The 23202-nt window shown below is 41.6% G+C and overlaps 1 protein-coding gene across 2 annotated transcripts in view; it reads right to left on the reverse strand.

The window, feature by feature from the left end:
- Positions 1 to 23202, reverse strand: part of ptprn2 (protein tyrosine phosphatase receptor type N2) — a 127486-nt gene that overhangs the window by 83324 nt on the left and 20960 nt on the right. Inside the window, exons 3-9 of one of the 2 annotated variants that reach the window (XM_044023795.1) lie at positions 17626 to 17739; positions 10884 to 11137; positions 7500 to 7953; positions 7063 to 7359; positions 6766 to 6806; positions 6024 to 6445; positions 1913 to 1999 (exon numbers count right to left, since the gene is read on the reverse strand). In XM_044023795.1, coding sequence (XP_043879730.1) covers positions 1913 to 1999; positions 6024 to 6445; positions 6766 to 6806; positions 7063 to 7359; positions 7500 to 7953; positions 10884 to 11137; positions 17626 to 17739 — 1669 coding nt within the window. Of the gene's footprint in view, positions 1 to 1912; positions 2000 to 6023; positions 6449 to 6765; positions 6807 to 7062; positions 7360 to 7499; positions 7954 to 10883; positions 11138 to 17625; positions 17740 to 23202 lie in introns of both variants that reach the window. The other variant, XM_044023789.1, reaches the window with a different exon arrangement.

A 23202-nucleotide genomic window follows, 5' to 3' on the forward strand; every position in this document is an offset into this window, starting at 1 on the left:
ACAGCCATCACATATGGTGGACATATTCTGATTAATCCCACTGCACAATACAAATAAACATAAATAAATAAATAGGTCAGTAATAAAGAAATAAGACTGGGGGTATTTTCTGTCCATCATTTGATGCCGAGATCAATGAGCAAGAGATTCTAGTTTTGCTGTAGCTCTCATAGTTAAAATAGTAAAATTGTTAGTGTAGTTAAAATGTGTTCTTTGCACAAACACCAGCTAGTGACAGTGACTTTGACCTCTGCATTTAACCCAAACTTTTTACACACCGGCAGTGAACACACGCAAGCTGGGTGCAGGAGCGGTGTGCAACACTAATCTGCATTCAGGGAGGAACGGGGGACTGGGTGCCTTGTCCAACTCTTGACCTGTACTGGGATTTGAACCGGCAACCCCCTGGTTACAAGCCCAATTCCTTTCCTTTTGGGATAACGTTACTATTTTACATGAATATAGAACTCCTGTCGCTGATGTCACACAACCACGTCATTCAAAGGACACACGGAATACACAGGCAACGGATTCAGCTTGTGTAGTGATGACTTCATATCATAGCCAATCCTAACTAGTTTACATATATTGTTTATTTTACACTGTTATTTAGCTTTTATTTCTAAGCATATACGCGTTCTGGGGAGTAGGAAGAAGAAAAGGACGAAGTTGGGTCAGATGTGAAATAATGTCTCCATATACTGGTGTGAAAGCAGCATGAGGGAATCGCAGGGGTCAGTGGTGTCAAGATCGGTGACATATCGCTCAATCTACGTGGATTAAATTTGCACATTGCACTCTGGCAGCTTTAAAAACCTTGCTTGATAGTCAATATGTAAGAAAAAGGAAGAAATCATTGAATATTGGCCCTCAAATGATACTGTTAATAATCATTACTCTTCATTGCACCCGAGAACAGGATATGAACACTAGTCACCACATGACTGTAGCGTGCAATAATAGTTCATCAGCATTATCATTACGTGAGCTGAATCAGCTGAATCAGAGTGATGTGAAACGGCAGGTGTAATAACAACATTAACTCAATCAGCGCTGGCATGGTGTTATATCCCGGTGTTCCTGCTCATCAAGACTAAATGAAAGAGGCTGGATTTAAAGATGGCGCGCAGAACATCTCCTCGGCTGCATTAATTTCAAGGTCACAGAGTGTATTTTCAGCGTTGAACAGTGGGTACAGAACACTCTGACACTCTCCTCTCTCCCTCAGACGTGATTGTACAAGCCAGAATAGACCGCTCACAGTTCAGACTTCACTTCTCCTGCAGGAGCATCCTTAAAAAGGCTTGTCAGATCTGAGGCGCACACATCTCCTCTGCCTCCTACATGGTCTGACACTGAATATACAGCAGAACCATGATACAAGCATAAACTAGTTTGGGTTCAAGGACAGTTTGCTTGCTTATTAATATATTAACCACCTCCTGATGGAATACTTTCTCTGTATTCACCTCTCTCTCTCTCTCCGCGGCCGCTTCCTCTTTCTCTCTCTTCCTCTTTTTGTCGCTAACCGAGAGTCTTTTGATGACTAGACTGCTCTCTTCTTGACAAGGCGCACAGTGACAATCATGGCGAGGTAGTGTTTTGAATACAATGGAGACATCACTGTGTGTCTGGAGGTAATTAGGCCTCATTTCTTTCACTGCGAAAAGTCAAATACTCCAAAAGGTCAGAAAAACAACAAACGCCTACAGTCTCTGGCAGTGCGGTGCCGCAGTTTCACACAAACAGTCCTTGCAGTGTCTGGACAACCTCCACTCTGCTTCCCTGAGCTCAAAGGCACAAAACGGTTTCATATCCTTTAATTGTGGCCAATTATTCTGTTCTGTAGGACGCTTGTAAATAGTGAGCTAAATCATTATTTTCGAGCGTGTGCGGGGATGTTTATACATACGAGAGCTGGGTGAGGTCTGCGACATGTAGGTTCAGCCTCTGCGTCAGCCGCTCCATGAGGTCCGAGCCCTGGTCAGTGGTGAGGGAGCTGGGGAGAGAAACACACACAGCTGGGTATCATGATTGGATGCCCATACTCATACCAGATACACAGAGTCATTCAGGCGTTAAAATGGTATTTTTTTTAGGGAGATGCTGCCACAATTCATACTCACAAATGGGTCATTGCACACAAGCAAATGCTATGGTTGTCTGAATGGATGTACTGCACACATGCACACAACTGCAAACACACACACACACACAAACAAAACACACAAAGCACTGTGCCAAGGGAAAAGGGATCAGCTGCCTCTTCAGGCTTGGTAAATCACCTGCTTTTTTTCCAGCAATGAGACAAACAATAAGGTGCAAATGGAACCTGCATGAGGTGTAATGGCTGTATCATATGTACGCGCCTTTTCCTCCCTTGCCTTCTCTCATCTTTTCTGGGGTTTTTTTCTTTCGCCCACATTCACTTTCTGTCTGTCTGTCTGTCTGTCTGTCTGTCGCATGCACACACATGCTCAAAGTAAAAACATGATGAGACAGAGCACACGAGCACAACAGTGCACACACACCCCCACGATGAGATGAGAATAATAAGGTGCAAATAGAATAGAAGTAAAGTGTAATGGTGGTTTGATAAAGCCATGCCTCATCTCAGCTCAGTCCACGGCTGCTCTCTCACTCTGAGAGTAAATCGCCAAGGAAATAGACCAAACAAATGCAATCTACAGGCCAATGTGCTGGATGGAGGAATGAGAAGGGCACACACACACACACACACACACACACAGAAAGCTACATTATTGCTGAGAGCTTAACCTTGAACCAGAGAGGATGCCAAGTGACTGTAAGGTGACATGCACTAAAAAGCCATGGATCAAAATCAAAATGAGACATTGTTCAAATTTCCATCCCATCCAAAGCGTAGAAATGTAACTGTGATACAGTGACTGGAAATGGTTACTTATAGGTTTCCTTTTTCTAGTTACACAGCAGTCTGAAAAAACACATTCATGAGCCTGATTTGGAAGTAAATCATGATGTTGAGAGATCGTAATCGCTCTCTCTCTCAGTGTACTGTGCATGAGTGGCTGACTCACTCCACCTTTGAGAGAGTGGGTGGTTCTTTTTTCTCCACTTTTTGAGGGGTTTTGAAAGTTAAAGCTTCGCCGAAGCCATTCCAGACACGTTTGCATCCCTCTGCGGTAATTCTAGCAACTGTGTGCTCCAGGAGTGACTTGGTTGTTGATGCTAGCACTTTTCCCCTTGGATTTCTCTCCGTCTCTTTCACTTCTCTCCATACCTTCTGACTCCCCCCCCCATTGCACACTCACAAACACCACAATCCCGCTTTCCCCCCTATTCCCCACTCCCACCACCACCTCAATGTCAGGAGCTGTCAGATAAGCAGGTTTGCGTAGCCTCACTGCAGGGTACGAAGCAGCTGGGGATAACAAGCGTGCAATCATGAGGTCTGCAGCAAATACAGACACCTCTATGGGCCAACTTTAGGGTGGGCTGAGGACAGACGTGAAGAGGGAGGTGAAGATTCTTCACTCAGAAGGTGACCTACTTCTGTCCCTTGGGACATACCCACTTTTTGTGGATTTCATCTTATTCTGACTCTGTGTACTGTAGGTACGGCAAAAAGGTCCATCGTAGCTTTATGAGTCCGCATCTCTTAAACAGGTGAAGGACAACCTACTGACACCGGACTCGATAACGCCATAAAGGGATTTGAGAGAAAGCCAGGGGCGAAGACACAGTCGATAGGAACTTATCTTTGCTGAGCCTGAGCTGAGTGAGAAGGAGAGTGAGAGAGAGAGAGAGAGAGTGTGAACTTGGCTCCCCTTCCTGGCAAAGTATTATCATTAAAGCTGTAATACAGCAGAGTAATAACCACACACGCTGAGGAATTTATCATCCTTTCTATTGTAAGCAGGTGCAGCACATGCTAAGGATTTCAAACGACTCTGTGCTTCCACATAACGACGTGAATGTGTGGGCGGTTACGACCGATATTGAGTATGTTACAGGCGTTTTTTTTTTTTGAATGACGGAACAAAGCAGACATATGCTTGGTATTAAAGAATGTCAAGCAGGTCGGACAGAACGGCTGACAAAAGGCAAGTAGAGCAATAAACTATAAGATGAACCAGCAATGAAATACATAATAACCACTTAAGAATGGGAGAGTGGCTTTTACATGGTTGTTGGTGATGCTATTTGAATATGCTGTCAATTTTCAAGTGTAATGACTAAGGTAGAGAGGTTATTGGCAGAGTAATGTACTGACATTCCCAACAGTAAAAAAAAACAAAAACTGAGCTGCTGCTGATATAAATGCATGCCACTGAAAGGCGAGTCTCATTAATAATGTCGCCCTGAGCAGCAGCTTCATGGTGTTTTAACATTTTTATCTTTTTTCCTGTCGGTTTATTTATTGCATATAGGTTTCTATAAGGTAAAAGAAAAAAGAAATCTGTTCTATTTAGTCATAAAATGACCATGATGTGTCATGGTCTCTATTGGTTGAAAATGTTGGGACCTAAAAAGCCACTACCCCTCTAAAAAATGTCTCAGCTAAAGGAGAACGCAAAACAAGTGTCTACAACGGTGATTCTTCAAAATATAGGGAAGTTGAGGACTGGTATGCCTTTATTGCTCATTTTCTCCTGGACAAAGAAGATAAAATAACTCAAGGCTTCATCCGAGGTCAGCTAACACACAATCTCTCTCTCTCACACACACACACTTTTTTAAAAGTGCGTGTGCGTGGGTTCTCTCCGGGTTCTCCGGCTTCCTCCCACAGTCCAAAAACATGCAACGTGGGGATTAGGTAAATTGGACACTCTAAATTGACCGTAGTAGTGAGTGTGAGAGTGAATGGTTGTTTGTCTCTAGTTGTGTGTGGCCCTGTGATGGACTGGCGAATTGTCCAGGGTGTACCCCGCCTATCGCCCGATGTAGCTGAGATTAGCACAGCACCCCCCAAGTACCAAGTATAGCAGGTTATATATACATGTAATAGTAAGTATTTGCACTTAACGTCAATTTGATCATTTTAATTTGTAAATATTCAAGGTTTGGGTGGTTCTTTACAGATTTTAAAGCAGGCCTCGGCACTCTCAAGTTTGGGAGCGGCTGGTCTAGTCTGTAATGAAGGTCAAAAACATTCATAAAAGAAAAGTCCTAAAAATTCAAATAAAAGGCATCTGGCTATTTGTGACTAAATCATAAAAACCCTCTTGATCAATTTAATTAATTTAGAGGCAGTGAGAAACATAAAGATGGCTTTATGGCCCAAGTGCATCTTCATTAGCCATTTACCCCTGCAGTGAAAATACTGCTTAGTGGAACAAGTGGAATAACTGTATCATTTTTAAGTGGTAAAGAAAAAGAATGACATCAGTCGTTGGAGGAGATGAATAATTTGAAGGGACAGCTCGAAAGAGAAACCGAGGTAAAACGTGAGTGAACATCAGGACGGCATTCACTCGACGGAGGGAGCCATGGAGACAGGTTCAGGGTTGCTCATGTGTGAAGGCGCCAAGAAACAGAAGACACTACCAACATGCTCTCATGTGCACTGCAAACAATAGGCAGTAAAGATGGTGGCAGGGGAGATAAAAACTTCATAGATTTTTTTTTTTTTTTACGACTCACTGATGGTGGTGGATTTGTCGCAAGAATTCCAGTGTCCTGTCTGACTGTGGTAAGAGCTACAGGATCTGCTTTATTTCTGCTAAATCTGAAAAATGCACGTCTTTATAGATACAACTGGATGTTTGACACAAGATTTCCCGTTTCCCAAACGGTTACCCGGAAAGACATATTGTATATATCACCAAAACATACAAAAATAATAATGTTTCTACAATAAAATTGTTACAATACAATATTGCTTCAAAATATAATGATAGAGAAATGATGTTCGATCTGAATCACTTTTGTAATATCATGGTCATTAGCCAGATAGTGTGTGAACTCAAACTGATTGTTTGTATTACAAACCGATCACTCTAATATCAACATTTAACAATAACAGTGTGACTCATACTCACTCTGATCCGGTGATAATGTAGCCAAAGTGTCTGTCCTTCCCTCTGCTGGAGAACTCCTTCACCCCGACATGGACCAGCTGGGTTTTGATTTTCATGTCCTTCTTCTCCGGCTCCTCCAGCTGCTTCTTCCCTGTCGCGGCCTGAATCCCCTGCATCAACCTCTCGATCTTTGAGTCCACCTGAGTGTCAGGGCCCGCTGGGCTACCAGTTAATCGGAGGGCGGAGCCTTCCTTCGCAGGCACGACGATGGTCTTCTCCTCCCCGCGGTGGGGGACGGGAACTTGGGTCTGTGAAGTCCGGCTCTGGACACTCTCCATTCCGACCGTTTTCTGAAGGGGAGCTGGTGGTCCAACGCCAACATCCATGTCATCGAAGGCCTCCAGGTTCAGGTAGTCCAGCAGCTTGGAGAAGAACGCTGCATGCTGCTTTAAAAACAAAGCCCTCTCTTTAGAAAACTGAATGCATTTCTTATGGGTGCATTGAAGGGCATTTCTTTCCTTTTAAAAGTTAAACAAATTGCAGAAATATTGTGATAAAATCGATGTCCATTTTGTTAGAATAATGAAGTTGGACAATAAGCATTATTTTTAAACATACTGCAGTTATGGTTTTTAAAAAAAAAGCAAAACTTTGAAATCACCCTTATTTGAAGTAGCAGTCAAAAGTAAATAAAGTGCAAGTTTGTATGTCTCACTCCCTCAGAAACCAATTTGTTGGTATAGTAGAGTAATTTTAAATTCACCTTGTCAACGGGCTCTTTGTCTGCACTGTCTTTTTGTTGGCCTGGAAACAAACACAATGTGAGCAGATTGTGTGAAAACGTAAAGTATTGTTCAATTTAGCAAAGAGAAAGTAGTTTAGACCTAACTTGACGGACTCAGAAATACATTTGGCAGCATTCAGGATTATATAAGCAAGGCATTATTTCGATATTTATACATTACAGTGCCACATATATCTTATAGTCTTATATCTATGACCAAAAACAAACACAGCAGTGTTCAGTTTTGCCAGCAATCATTCCCTCTAACACTCCCACCTTGTTTCATTCTCAGTGTGTCTTTCTGGTTTGGATCCTGGTCTAGGGCTGATTTAAGCTGCTGGTCTTGATTCATCAGTGTGGCTGCCAGTGGCTTCTTGCTAGCATCCATGTCCCCCATGGAGTCAGCGGTTCCTCGTCCTGGCTGGACCCCAGTCGCAGGCTGTTCCTTCTCATCCACTTCCTGCAGAGCCCCTGTGATGACCTCAGCCAACTGATCCAGGTCTTTGCCCATTAAAGCCTCCATGTCAATGCTGTGGCTCCCCAGCCGATTCACCACATTCTGGATGAATCGCTCTGGACAGGAAAGAGAAAATAAGGACCGCCCACAATCAAAGAGTGCATCCAACTGTTATTTCCCACAACAGAGAAGAAAAAAAGAATGATAAAATACACTCCATATTTATGACAACACATGAAAAAAAAGTTAATCTCACCATCCATGACGCTGAGAGGTTCTTTGGCAGGCAGTTGGTTTGAACCGGCCTTGAACAGCAGCCTGTCTAGATTAGGCCGTTGTGTTTTGGAGCCAAACGCCTCCTGAGATTGCAGCTTTGCATGTTCGCTCGGAGCTGGATGGATGTAGCCAAGGTAGTGAAGCTTTCCTTTGGGCCAGGAAGCCTCTGAAGCCGCGGAGTCCTGCTGAACGCTCGGTGCCCCAGCAAGAAGCCGTTCTAAATGGCTGGAAAGCAGCTTGCTCCTCGCTGGGTCTTGGCTGGAGTAGGTTGTGCTGAGCTTGGGGTGCCTGCCCTCTCCACTCTGAGAGAAGACTTTGGTGACGGGAGGTTTGCCATCTCCTTTATGAAGGCTGTAGACAGTGGTTTCCTTCCAGCCCTGCTTGGGTTTTGGCCAGCTGGGCTCCGAACGACCATCCGACTCGATGTCTTCATTCTGGAAAGAAACACGTCAATTTAGTACATTTAGATTAATGTTAATATGTCAAATATTGTTTTTTAGCAGTCACACTGCTAATGGCAATGCCATGGGCTCAAATCTTTCTCACATATCTAATGAAACATCTAAGCACCTGTTAGATGGACCAGCATAGAATCACAACATATGCTAGTCCACCACCATCACTATACTGGTCCATGCTGGTCTATGATGGTCCGACTAGCATGCACCTGCATAGTCCACCAGCTAAACCAGTATAAACTGTTTTTTTCCAGTCCATGCTGGGTTTTCCAGCAGGGACAAAAATATAATAAAATAATAATTTGATTAAATATTTCACCTCATGAGAGAGCAAATTGAACATCTATCCATTTTATCCATTGATTATCTTATGCTGTATAAACCTGCATAACTGTCTTGTTTCATTATTGGCAGACACTTTAACACACGATTAATTAATAGTTTGAGACAAATAATTGGTAGCTCGTCCATCAAAGAACATTTTTAAGTGTACAAGTCTATATTATCCTTGTCCTTGTCCTGTACGAGGGAATATAAGTTTCCTCCTTGCCAGAAACTTTTGACGTCACAATGACTAAATATCTCCCATGCAAAACTAATGATATTCCTTTTCCCAGCTGTATTTGACGTTGAATGCTAATGAGTCAACATTATAAAAATAAACATATACTATATGTTAGTCACATGTTGGCCGGCTGACATTAGCGTTTAGGTCAAAGCAAACTTCTGTCTCAGAGAGACACACATGCGGCTGCAAACTCTGACTCCTACTTTGTTAATTCCTGCAAAACAGAAATGACAGAATTCACATGAATATTCAGCCTTGCTTCAGTTTCTGTTCCCTTCCACGAGAACATTTAACTGTATTGTACTGGGTCAGCATTGTTGTGACGAGCCTTTGGTATATGAAGAGAGAGGCAACCTGGGCTCGACGAGACAGGGCAGGATATGAATGAGGATTCTAGATCAAAGACAACTGCCCTTGGAAATTGCATTATGGAAATCATAGTCGAGATAGTGTCACTCAAAGTGTAATTTCATGCATTTTCCACGACGCACGGCAAACTTTAAATGCATATCCACCTGACAGGAAAGTAGCAGCTTATCTAAAAAGGAAAAATAAATAAAGTGATGAGTCATCTGATTTAAAACCTAGCCATATATGTTATTATCATACACTATTATATTACAGTCTACTGGTATTTAGAGGCTTTCAAAACATTTATCCCTTCTTCCACACAAAAACAAGAAACCTTCTTGTTTGCATCGTAAAAGCCCATGATTCAATTGAGAATACAATATGCAGTATCTGATGCACGGAGCAGCATTATTATCCATGTTACTGCTACACTAATACTAGCTATCTCCCCTGGTGCCATTTTCTGTCCTTCAAATGTATATAGAGAAAATGTCAGTCTTTGCAAGCTCGGCATACAGAGAGGCCATAATGACATTAGCACAGCAAGACGGGGGCACGCTGCCATTCATGCTAACCATCTTTGCTTTTTTTTTCCATCACGCTACACAACAAAGGGCCTCATCTCATCAATAAGGAAGGTCCTGAACTCTTCAACTTTGCATTATGGCTGCACTGACACAGCAGCAGGATGCGGCTCGGCTATGATGGACGCCGAGCACATTTCTCACAAAGCTGGGGTTCCGCCCTAAATATGAGGACTGAATAATGTAAAGGGGTGATGGAGGACCTTTGTGCAAAAGGGTCCCCGCTCAGCGGGAGACGGGGGGAAGGAGAGCAGGAAACAATGGCAAAGCGGGGACGAGAGGGCGACCCCGGCAAAAGACAGATACTGACTCTTTTTCATCATGAATAGGAAGAGGCCCTTCCATAATTCAGCCACAGGAAGTGTGCTTGTTTATTTATTCAGCACGGAACAATATTTACAGCCTTAACCTTGGAACATAAATACCACTGTATGGCTTGACATGGCGAAATAGGGCAAGTTATGTTAACGACGGCTCAATATGTTGCTTCCTGCCAGAGATAGATTATTAACAATTGAATAAACTGACGCGGGAGAAAACGTCCTGAGATGTTTTGACCATCAAGTGCAGATTCACATCCAGTGGCAAGTGGCAAGCGGTCGTGACGTCACCCATGGGAACTCAAACTTCCATTTTGAAGACGTCGGAATTGCGAAACACTGAATATTGTAAAGAGGTGATGAGGTTTTGCGGCCAGAAGAAGCACCAGCTGTCAATCACACAGGTGTCCACTCACAGGTGCCATATTTATCATCTATTTTCCTCCCAAAAGTCGCATCATGTTCTGTGGACGAACAGTCACTCTTGAGGGATCTTTTTGCAACCAGCAGAATTCACTAAATTCTGGAGGAAATGGCTTCAGGAGGGAAACCAGTAGATTGCATCAATTTTTTTTCCACCACAGTCTAGTTGTACAGAGTGAAAATGGTCTCAGATTCCCCCTAATGCAGCTAGATGGCTTTTTTAAATTACTGGTACAGTGTCTATCAAGCTGGAGGGTGATGACACGGTGACAGCCGCTGAAGTTTACAGTTCGAAATAAATAGAGGAATCTCTGTCAGTCTATTTTCCCGATGACTGCTCATCAGAACAAAGTGTTCACAGTCGTCACCGCACTCCGTTGGCTCAGGAACACCAACATGTTTGAAGTTAATCGGTTGAGCGATTGTCAGGAAAATGGAGAAAAGGAGACACACAGTCAGTCAGAGAAACAGAAACAGAACAGCGCTTCAAGTTTGGAAGAATCTCTGGTTAAAAAAAAAAAGAAATCCTATAGGGCCACAGGAGATGTCATACTATAGTCCGGCTTGTGGAGAGTGAACTAAACTTCATGTGTAAATCTTTGTAGTGTCACTCCGACGTCAGCAACTGCTACACCTCCGACAAGGTTAATAGAGTCTTACCTGAACTTTGGCTCCTTCTCGTTGTCCGTCCGTCTTGACCTGAGGCAGGAAGCCCAAACCCTTCAGGTACTGCTGAAGGTTTCTGTTCAGCTCGACCTGCGCAGGCCTCAGTTTCCTGTCCCTGGAGCCGCTGTAGGCGGTCAGGTGGTCGGACAGGCTCGGAGGTGGGGTTTGATGGCGGAGGGGGACATTCCTCAGTTTGGAGAGCTCTCGGGAGATAACCTGCTGAGTGATGTCATCCCGCCACGTCAGTCCTGGAGAACAATAAGAGGTCAAAGAAAACTACTTTAGTGAAGACATGAGACAGAGAGGCAACAAAGCCTGGAGATATAATATTTTATGAGTCTAAAATTTAAATTTATACAAAAGAGTTTTGCTGGAGGCAGTGCAATTAAAAAGGCTGACCTTTTATTTTCATATTTTCTTGCCGTTCCATTTCTTTTGAAAGTGGAAAATATAAATAAGACATACAACTTGATTGTTCTTTTATTATGCAATATCTGGAAGTATAGTGAAAAAAGGAATCTTCAGATAGTATTCATTCAAATTTCACTTTGTAGTTGTATTTAACGCACATCACTGAAATATCCTGTTGTGCAAGTATTATTCTAGAGCTAGAAAATCCATTCTTCTGTTTGAAGCTTTTTTCATGATTAAAACAAGATTTCTAATGTTTTTAGACAATAGTAAGTGTTCCTTTACCTTGTTAACAAGCTTCAGGTGACAGTTTTGAGGAAGGTGGAAGATACACACTGCAATGTACTATTGTCTAAAAAAACAACCACAAAACTAAGTTCAATCAGAAGACATCATGAACTTTCACAATATATAAGATTCCTGATGGTTTCGGCGTGCTAAATGTGAATCTTTTCTTCATTTATTTGCTCCATATAACAAAGAAATCATTAAAACGCAATCATTTTGACAAGAAATGAGAACAAGAACATCATCATTTCCAGGTTTGACATTTTATGGACCAAACGATAACTCGATTAATGGAGAAAATAATCGGCAGATTAATCGCAGGTCTATTTCATTCGGTTATCAATGTGTACATATGGATTTAGGTTGAAAAGAATAACAATTTCCAATCTACTGGGTTTGGCAAATATTAGTATAAACCATTCACACAATCAGGTGTTTTTTGTTTTTTTTTATCAATTATCAGGTAAAGGAACACTACATAAAAACAGCTAGGATAAGTCAGAATGGTAAAGTAAGGAGGCCATGACACATGTGTACAAAAGCACACACACACACACACACTGAACATCCCATCAACACGCTGGGGGAAAATGTCACACTGCAACCTGATGCCTTGCCAACATTACTGCTAATTGCCAACACATATTTGGGATGCAGAACTCCTGGGCAGGGGCAGAGCGTGGCAGTGCCAGGACCAGATGGAGCATCCCAAGGAAGAAAAGAAAAAAGAAAAAGAAAAAAGAAGGCCCTATTTCAAGTAAGCCAGAAGGCACAGAATTCAATCGGCTAAGAGCAGATAAATACCAGAGATATAGTTTTTTTTTTTTTAAAGAGCCAAGATGCTTCTACTTTCTTCACTGCTTGTGCAGAACAGTAAGTAATTACAGCGTAGATCCCCAGTTGCCACATTCCTAACCTTTAACCAAACTCGTCAAGAAACAATGCTGCTCTTAACGATGTGGAGATATTTATAAAAGCAACAAACTACCTTCCTGGGTAGGAATTTACAGAAAAAGAAAAAAAAAATCAAAAGTATCAACACCACAGAATGTCTTCATTAGCCTGGTTTGTCACCCGCAGATGCCGGGTATTCTCATAGATATTCATTAGCACCAGATGAGGATCTGGGCAATGCAGAGGAGCTGCAGATGCCTCCAGTCATTCCTGGCAGCGCTGAAGGGAGCACAAAGCAGCGTATGTTGCCACTGTTCTGGAATGCATCTCAGCCTTCCATCCATACAACAATGACAGTTAACTACCCGTGGCTTACCCCGATGCCATCCATATTTGCTGTCTATATGTGTGTGCGCTGATGATCATTTACATTATCATCAGTGGTGATGGGGGGAGAAAACAGGTTTGGACTCAGCCCCAAAGGATCCATATGGTACCTGTGGTTAACTGTGGCTGGTTCAGTAAACAAGTGATGGACCCACAACAGGATGAGGGCAGCTTCATCGACTGTGACACCTCTATCCCCCCGCGTGTCCTGGGGGAATGCACTCATTTCCATACATACCATGGCTTGTGTGTCTGTGACGGGCAGACTTGAGGAAAAAAGAAAAAAGGTTTACTAGCAAATTACAAAATCAAAATGAGCCATTTTGTGGAAGGGAAAAAGTCAGTGGAGAAAAGTGGAGGGGCCTTTACGGTTGGATTCCTCTCAATCAACCTCTCAGCTGATTATCCTGGCACCGAGGAGCTAAATGTCATGCAAATTCATTGGCAGGTCCAGGAGAAAGAGCAGGTTCCATCACTAAGTGCTGCTGTTTTTTTGTTTTTTTTTGCTTGCTTGTTAAGGATAGCACACAGTCTCAGGCACATGGCTCAGTTAATTAAGGCCTTGCCATTAACGCAACAGCTTTCAAACAAGCGAGATATTTCTTTTGGCCTTGTGTCTGTTTTCTGACTAACAGCAAGAGTGGAGGAGCAGGGTGGGGGTGCTCCTAAATATTCAAAGCCTATTAGATGGGATCCTGTCTACATGTCTTGTTGTTTCATCTGGTGTTTTTGAAATGCAGATTCTCCCCTTTCCTTTTACTTCTGTCCACCGACTGATTTTAAAGCCATTAATGGAAGAGAGTGTGAATAATTTACTGGCAATTTCTGCCTAATTAGTCAAAATGAAACGTGTCAATCCAAGTATGAGATATTAATTAAATCAACACTGCAAGGGTGCAACAGCTAGAAGAAACAAAAACAAAAAACAAAAACGTGTTCTCTGTCGATAATTTCGAAAAGTAGGGAAGGAGAAACAAATAGCTTTGTTTTTCTTTGCACCAGCGCTGTTCTCGATCTTGTCTTAACTGAGGCCGGCGTATAATGATTTAACCAAGTGAAACATTCAATTATATACAAGACCCTTCTTTTTTTTTGATGTATGCACCATTTGAAATCATTATTTCATACAATTTCTGACATTAAGCCAAACACACACACAGTTTGCTTCTTCGGAACTCGACTGGATGATGCGCAGCATTATTTTATAATAACTGACTCCCCTCAGTGGGTCAGTGTTGTTGCTGTTTTTTAATTCTCTGGTGACGTGCCATGAAGGTGTTTCATATGCAGTGAACATGTCATTGAATCCAGAATCTCCTCTAGAGTGATTCCATACTACAAACATGTACAAGGCCATAACATACTATTTTTCTGTGTGTGGACCAAAGCAACAGGTGGTAACCCTTTATATTACAGAGCAGTATGACAATATAACTTATTTATAAGAAGAAATATTATAGTAATTTAAGCATATGATCTCCAAGTAACAGCTTGGTTACAACAATAATAATGTCATGATGATAATATTGTCAGTCAATTTTTATATTTTATATAAGAAACTATACAACAATATATCAAATTGATTGATTAAAGGTGTTACACTGATGATAGCCTGTTGTAATTCTCATTAATATGAATATAATTTGAAAATAACATGATATGTATGTAATATTACACACTAGTATCATCATTATTCACTAGAAATGTGATACAACCATAATATTGCCATGTTGTTACCACCCTCAAATGTTAAATGTTACCCAGGTGGCTTCTTTGAAATCCGCCCTTCACAGATCACGGCTGACACCAAATAAATGCCATAAGAACTCTTCTGGTTTTCTTGAATCATGGTACGTTAGTGTCAGTATGAGTTTTCTCTTCTACAAGGTTGTCAAAGAATATGAGGAAGAACAATATGAGGTTTTTGTTGCTTGTCCGTCAAAAAAACAAAAACAAAGAAAAACCACGTTTGTGTCGGATGGAAGTGAAAACACAAGTAATGTGGCTTCAGTGGCGCTGGAGTGACACGGTGTCAGTTTATGGTCACTGACTGGCTCTGACTGACGACTCCTGTCAATGGAGCTAATGCAAATGTCACAACGCATCATCTTACTTGACTCGTCTGTGCTATGAGAATATCTGCTGGCCCACACTGGGTCACGAGGTCAATCGACTGCAGGTTTAACGCGGTGCGCTGCTGCGGTTTGACATGATTCTTTCTGATCTTTGTGACAGAAACCAGTGAAAAATACCAGCATTCACCCGCTGAACCTGTCAGTGTATGTGTGTCCTCTTAAAACATGTATGTATGTATTATACTGCATATAATAATAAAGTAAAACTACAGTTAAGATTGTTTAGTTTTATCTATTTCCCAGAATAATCATAATAAAAATCAGATTTGGAATAAAAATTATGAAAATAAGTGTTTACATGCAGTAAACTCAAATTATATTTGATTTTAAGGGCCACAATTTACTTAGTTACAGTTGCTAAGCAATGATTGGACAATGCTTAGTTGGAGGAGGGGTCAATATATACAAATGTACAAATTATGGCTGCAACTAACTAATTATTTTCGCAATCGATTAATCTGTCATTTATTTTCCCCATGAATAGATAAGTTGTTTCGTCCATAAAACCCCAAAATGATTCAATTTTAATGATTTCTTTGTTATACAGAGCAAAGAAATATTCACGATTCATTAAGTAATTGATCAGTAATCGATCAATATTTGCAGCCCTACATGAAACTTAGGTAAGTGTGTGTCTCCACGCATTTATCAGAGCTGTAATGATTCCATCCATGACGACATCAGCCTGTCTATGAACTGTGTACACAGAATATAGTAAAGCTGCTTTTTTCTTCTTTCCTTTCTTTGTGATATAAAAGTCATTTGCAGTTAGATTCAAAAAGCTTTTGTGGTGAAAATGGAATACCAGACAATGTTCTGCCAGCGTGGACACGTCCTGACAAGCCGGGCCCTTTTGTACGAGGGTCAATTTCTATTGATCCGAGTGACATTGGTGTTGTGCAGAAAGCAGAGATTGTGTGATTTCTACCTGCGTCTCTGATGCAAGATAAAGAGGATTGTAAATCAATGCTATTGATGTTCCACCTTGTTTTTTTCCCTCCCCTTCATATCTTCAATTTAGCTTACAGTACAATGGTCTCATCATCTGGCCTCAAAAAAAAAAAAAAGGGGGGGGGGGTCCCCTTGTCTCAAAGATGACATCTCAATAACGCTTGAGCAGATAAGAATAATGTGCCACCGAGCGGTAACAGTGCTTTGTGGAGCCGTCTGAAAATAACGCTGTGTGTGAACGTTATTTCTGCGGACTGGAGAACGGAGGCGAAATGATTCAGAGTGATGATGTCACGTCTGTAAACGGTTGTCTAAGAGGAACACAAGGTCAGAGAACAAGTTTGATGATGAGAAGCATCGAAGGGATTTAACACCTCTTAAAATGGAGCAGGACAAATTTGCACAGTGGATCGCTTCTCCTCCTCCTCCTCCTCCTCCTCCTCCTGCTCTCTCCCTCTCTCTCATTTGTTTATTTCTAAGCAGTAATTAGAATAAATGTGTGGTCTCGCCTGGCTTAATATTCATCACTGCATTTATTTTTTCTTCTTTTCTTTTTTTTTTTTTTTTAATTTCCACTGGCCGACTGCTTACTCTTAATGATTTCCAGCACTGGTTCACGCCTGTTAAAAGATGTTTAGCTCAGAGTGGCCTGCAAAGCCAATTATATCTGGAGGAGTGATGTTTGCGGTCACGGTCTGCATTGCAGGTATCTACTGCCACCTGGTGGGTCACTAGTGGAGTTACAGTCTGCATAAATGTGTGGAAGAAGAAAAAAAGGTGAGAAAAAATGTTTTTCCAGACAATTCTTGGAAGCAATTATGTAACTTGTAGCTCATATAAGGAGAGAGCAGCTTCATGTAACTCCATCCACTCGTAATTCTTACTGTAAAGGTGCAATATATGTGGAGCTGATAAAAGAAAATACTCTATGTTTGCAAATTCCACTCACAATTATCACCAAAGTCTGTATTTCTTGAGAGAAAACCTTCACTAAATTAATTTAAGTGCCCATTATTTTTAATAATGAAAAAACACACAGGAGACATTTGCTCCATAACAGCAGACTGGCTGGAGGCTACAGTCACTCCTGTCTGCTGCTCATTATTCACCACAGCCAGAACATTTACGTCATAACAACGGCAGGTGCCGTCGAGACTCTGAAATCCGCTTTAGAAAAAGGTTGAGACATTAAAGCCACTAATTCCCATCACCCCTATACTTTAACTTAATTCATAACAAGCTATATAAATGGGACTTGTTCTCTGTGCCTCTGTAAAGGTGTAAGCCATTATAGCGAGCACGTTAGATGCTGCCACTGATTGAGTGGGAGAGACTGTCTGATGTGATTATACTGCACACCTCACAGTTACTCATCCACAAAATTAGCTGTAAATGTCCAACCACTATACAAGCCAATTAGATTGGCTGCTGGAGCTAAGTGGCGACAGCAAAAAAAAACACAATGGCCTGATATGACGATTCCTGCTCTCGCTCTGTGGTGTTGCCGGCCAAACAGACAGCTTGGCTTATTTGGCTTGCTTCACACAACAGCAGTTGACAAGCATTTGCTGTAAACCCTGTACATGACAGATAAAGGCAGTCGAAGAGGGAGGAGAAAGAAAAAAAAAAACAGAAAGACATCCCTGGACGGACGGACAGACAGCGTGTACCTCTGTGAGCCAGTTTCTGGAGGAGGATCCTGAGGCGTTGGAGCGCAGAGGGAGAAATATCGTATGTGTACAGCTGTGCACCGACCAACTCCTGGCACCTTCCAAACAACTCATCTATAGAGACAGAAAAAAGAGAGGAGAATTAAGGCTGGGATGACGATGCCTATCAGGAGGAAGTATCGGCTACTTTATGATTGAGTTTTGCTCCCAAGTGAATGTTGAAGAAACCAGTTAATTGTGGTTTTAACCCAGCAGACAGTGTATACAGGGGGTATAAGAAGATGCAATATAGACTGTCTTATATCCTTTATTACAGCACAACCTATATAACACACATCTGAACAAAATGTACTCAAAATGTATAATCTATATAGCACTACTAATAATGTGATATAAAACAAATCATAACTGACTCAACTCAGAATATGTGACCTATGAACACACAAACCCAGGATGTCCATATAAGGAGTTGTGTATTATTCCCACAGCAAATAACCATGGGTGCACGTGCAGCACTGAACTGTACCACGTGAGCACTGAGGGTTAAACTTCTTCATGGACAGAAAAACACATTGAACATTAAACAGTGCATAAAAATGAGATCAATATATATTAAAAATGTAATGACATTGATGAAAATCGCAATATGTTATGTATTGTTGAGTCATTATTATAAAGAGAATGATACAGTTTGTCTTTTTCACAGCTCAAAGTGACAAATAAGCAAACAACACATTTACCAGCACAATAAAAAAAATTTAATAAAAATAACACATTTTATTTATATTGCACTTTAGAGACACTTTAGAGCAATGTGACATCAAGAAAGCACTAAAAAATATACATATATATATGTATATATATATATATAAATCAGACATAAAAATCATTCTGGAGAGGTTTGTTTTGAAGGTAACTCTCCAGCTTCGGTGCTTGCTCTTATCTTATATCTGCACAGATGAAATGCAGTAATTGTGTGTGGCACCTGCAGCGTCTCCATACCTGAAATTTCCTGTTTTGGTGGATCTAATGGCTGAGATTTCACTGACAGCGCCTCGATAAGAAGCCGTTTATGGCAGGAGGGACTTTATCAGGTACCCTGGTAATCTCCCCATCAGCGGCCTCCCACCTTACTCAATACATGTTGCCGGGGCAACCAACGCCACAGAGTCTCTGTCAGCCCCATAATTCAATGGCTGGTCCAGACCTCTGAAAGATGGTGAGGCTCGGGGGGGTTAGACAGCCGTGTGTAGATGGAACGCCGGGAATATAAACGACCTGCGAGTTCACCTGCTCTCAGCCGAGGACAGAGAAATCATGCATCTTATTGGCTAAACTCACAAAATGAAAGTGCACCTCAACGATGACCCCCTGAGATGAATCCTGGACATTTGATCAAAGTCATTTTGTGTGTGTGTGTCCATGCAGTCATCCTCACCCCTGCGTGCGAGTATATGAGCGAATTCCACTGCGATTACATCTTAACATGTAAATCAACACCGAGTCACGCACCACGGCATCCCATTGAATGGCCTCAAGACGGGGAGAACATAGAAATGCATGCTGTGACATGTTGACACGGAGAAAAGCAAAAGAAAAGAGTGATTTTTCGGCTTCAAGCAGAAAAAAAAAAACAACAAAAATTGTATTACGGTGTCACGTTGGGTGTAAAAATTCAGCGACAGATAATTACAATGATGGTAATAATAATAATGTGATGTCAGACAGGGCTTTAAATTAAATTGTCCTTCTAAATGAGAAGTGGGTGTTTTCCTGATTTCCCCCCACCCCCTTCGCCTGTGACCTGTTAAATGACAGCTCTGTATGTGGGGGAAAGAAGGAAAGAAAGAAAGAAAGATAGAAAGAAAGAAAGAAAAAAACCACAGGAGGTGGTGAATTAGCAGAGAAGAAGCAGTACAACACTCCAGAGTTATTTTTAAATCTCAAACAGGGCACAGGAACAACTTCACATGTGATCACGTCTCAATCTCCCGTCTACTTACGCTCCGCTTACAACCTCCATTTCCTAATGATATTATAACATATGTGACATTGTTAATATGTTGAGGTTTCATGTGTGCTACAAGAGCCTCCAGGACCACTTATTATTCCCAGTTAGATGATAACAACACATATTATGTAAGAAACGAAGGCAGCCTGGTGACACAACACGGAGCGGGAGAAAAGTGTTAAATATTTGATGTGCCGCATCCCTCATTGGTTTCCATGGCAATTGACACTGTTAAACGTGTCACTTCCTTCTCCATTGTCAGGGACATTCCCAGCAGCCATGAAATACACACAGACGGGGGGGGGAGGGAGAGAAAAAGATAGAAGACAGGGGTATTTTATGAAGAAATCTGTGTAAGAGTTGACAGATTTATTGAGGTGATGCTGATCCACACACACCATAATTCACAAAGTACTGTTCCGTCAATTTATACCGTGTCTTCACAACGCAAAGATTATCAAAATAAGCACCGGCGGTTCAGTGGAGACGACACTATAGTTTTGACGGCTAAAGACTACATTTTAATTTCAGGCTTGGGGAAGCACAGAAATCCGGGGCAATAAAATGTTTGACTTTTCATTAAACACCTCAGCACCTCGGCGTAAGTGCACGCAGGTCGAATTTATTCAAGGCTACTTGGAAAGGAAAGCAAAGTTAAGTGGAGGAGAGGAAGACGAGAGGCAACTACGGTGAAAGAATCATATTGGGATTCTTTTAAAAAGATATGAAAGGATTCTTTAAGTGATCAATTATATTTATCGTTTTAATTAACCACCAGTCAGACAAATTAACTGTACATATGACAGCACTCTTGCCTGTGCAGCAAGAAGATCTGGGTTCGAACCCCGGTTGGAACAAGGGCCTCTCTGCATGGAGTTTGCATGTTCTCCCCGTGTGTGCGTGGGTTTTCTCGTTCTCCGGTTTCCTCCCACAGTCCAAAAACATACAATATGGGGATTAGGTAAATTGGACACTCTACATTGACCGTAGGGGAGAGTGAGAGTGAATAGGTGAATGGTTGTTTGTCCATGGTGAACCCCGCCTACCGCCCTATGTCAGCTGAGATTGGCACAGCGCCCCTGCGACCCTCATGTGGAGGATAAAGCGGTAGAAGATGGATGGATGGATGGATGGATGGATAAACGGATTACAAGACAAGAAAACATCATAAAATATGATGAAGTCACTTCTCAGGTAACACAGGGGGAAATAGAGAAAAATGGGACAAAACCAAAAGTTCCACATGTCTGTCAGATAAACAACGGACAACTAATCTACAGTTACACATATTAACACATATGGCATTGCTACATACAACATAATAGCAGCAGATTTGTGATGCCATGCATTGTGCCGCGCTAATGCAAAATGAGCCTGATCCAATGTAATCCATAAAAGAAACCGTGTACGTCGGTGACATTCTCACTCAAGAGCTGCTATGAGGTCGGATTAAAAGCATGTTGACAGAAATAAAGACGATCAGCTGTGGAAAAGGTAAAGAGCTCTAAACCCAGACGGCGTCTACCCCCACTGTGACAGACAGGGCGACACTCGGCGGCTGCTAAAGCTATTTAAACTGTGAAGGCTAATGCTGTGGGACAACAGGAGCAAACACTGGAGCTGACAGTCAGCGAAGCTTTTCTAAGAGACTGTACTTCAGGAGGAGGAGGAGGAGGAGGACGACGACGAGACGGACCCAGGAGGCAAATTAAGACGCATTGGAACAGGTGCATTAGCTGTGCAACTCAATTCATGAAAATGAATAGGCCCAAATCAGAGCGCCGAGACTGGCCAGATGTATCCCGCTCACACAGAAAGGAGCAGAAACAAAAGCTAAAGTGATCAGGATACGTTTAATGAAGTGTTTACAAATTATTCAGGGTTGACAAGTGTTGCTTTGAAATGATAATTACACTGGCGGATGAGGCGCAATCTACATGTAAATACAGAAATTAATAAATATAAAGCAGACTCTCGGAGCCAAACATCAAACGTCCTGCCTATTCAATTTTAGCCGTAGAACAACAATTACCTTTTCATTACAGCACAGCAACAATATGGTAATAGTACAATTTTTTTTAGTAGTAATATGATGGTAATGGGGATGGTTATTTCTATACAGTAATCACCAGGTGATGGCTTGGTGATAATAATGAAAAATGTGTGCGCAACATATGGGAAATTTAAGTTAATCTGGCAATTATTAATTCTTCAATTAACCAAATTTCCACGAAAAGGTGTGACAGATGGTAGCCTCCATAACAAGCCATTACCTGAATGTTTACTTTGATGTTGTTATTATGTATATAATGCATTAGAAATAAGGTAGAATTACCAAAAATTACAATTACACAAATACAAATTCTGAAAATTTGATTGGGTATCCTGCAAGAACTGTCCTGTGACTCATCGCCCGCCCTAGTAAATACAGGATTTTCCCCATGGAAATAAATAAAAATATGTATCCGTTATAACACTTAACTGTTAATTAACTTAATATGTTTGTCACCCGCAGCCTTGCTTCTCCTCTTCCTTTAGTAAGTGCATTCAAATTGTTATTATATGCATTATAGATTTGATTGTGGTTACACGGAGTGTTTGCGCTGCGGTCGGACGCATCGCGAGTTGTGATCGATAGAAGCTTCACCTCAGTCGTTCACATCTAAAATACAGTGAGGACGTTCGAGACAATATTGGCCCGAGCGGAGGCCTGAAGAACCACCGATCAATGAAAACACCGCCGGTTAAGTGTTTAATAGGAGCCAACCGGTGCCCTCGGGGGGGAAACGTCTGCGGCACTTATCCACCGTACTTTAGCTTAGCGGATCGTACCAGTAAAACCAACAGACTCGGGAGAGTTGCAGTTGAAATCAAAATGCTTTTTTTCTAATCCCAGGTTAATCAAATACATAGAGCGGCCGCTGAAAATGAAGGGAATGAAGGTTTTAAGAGGTTGCTTCTGAAATGAAGTATAGGACAGGATCGTATTTGACCTACTTAATCAATGGCACATTGACATTTCGAGTAAAAGTGCAAAATAATGAAGGGGGGGGGGCCTCTTTCTAAGAATACACTCTTAATAATCAGCTACTGCTTTTAGCCAATAAAACGTCTGATCCCTGTGGGTGCTTTCAGTTATTTACACTGAATCAGACGACATTTGTAAGAATTAGCCCTTTTCCAATCTCACTGTTGGTAACTTTTACATCGTCCCTATAAGCGCTTCCACTTTGTCGAAGAGCGGCTCTCGGGCAGATTTACAAATGAACCACACTCCTCTATTCCCCAGTAATTGATTTGGCCATTGATTTCTTTTTTGTAGTCACTTTTTGGAAGAGATACTTACAACTAGGGCTGAATGATTTGGGTAAAAATATTTAATTACAGTGTGTCCTGACCCGAATTGCAAAACTCAGTTTAGTGTTCACATTGTGCACTTTAAACATGATGGAGCATCTCCACGTGATACACTATTAAAATATGAACTACTCTGTATCCTAATGCAAGGTTGAGAACTCAAATTATTGAAAACATTAACAGTGAAGTATCAAACCCTGGGTCAACAT

Source organism: Solea senegalensis, linkage group LG1 (assembly GCF_019176455.1).
Source record: "Solea senegalensis isolate Sse05_10M linkage group LG1, IFAPA_SoseM_1, whole genome shotgun sequence".
NCBI lineage: Eukaryota > Metazoa > Chordata > Actinopteri > Pleuronectiformes > Soleidae > Solea > Solea senegalensis.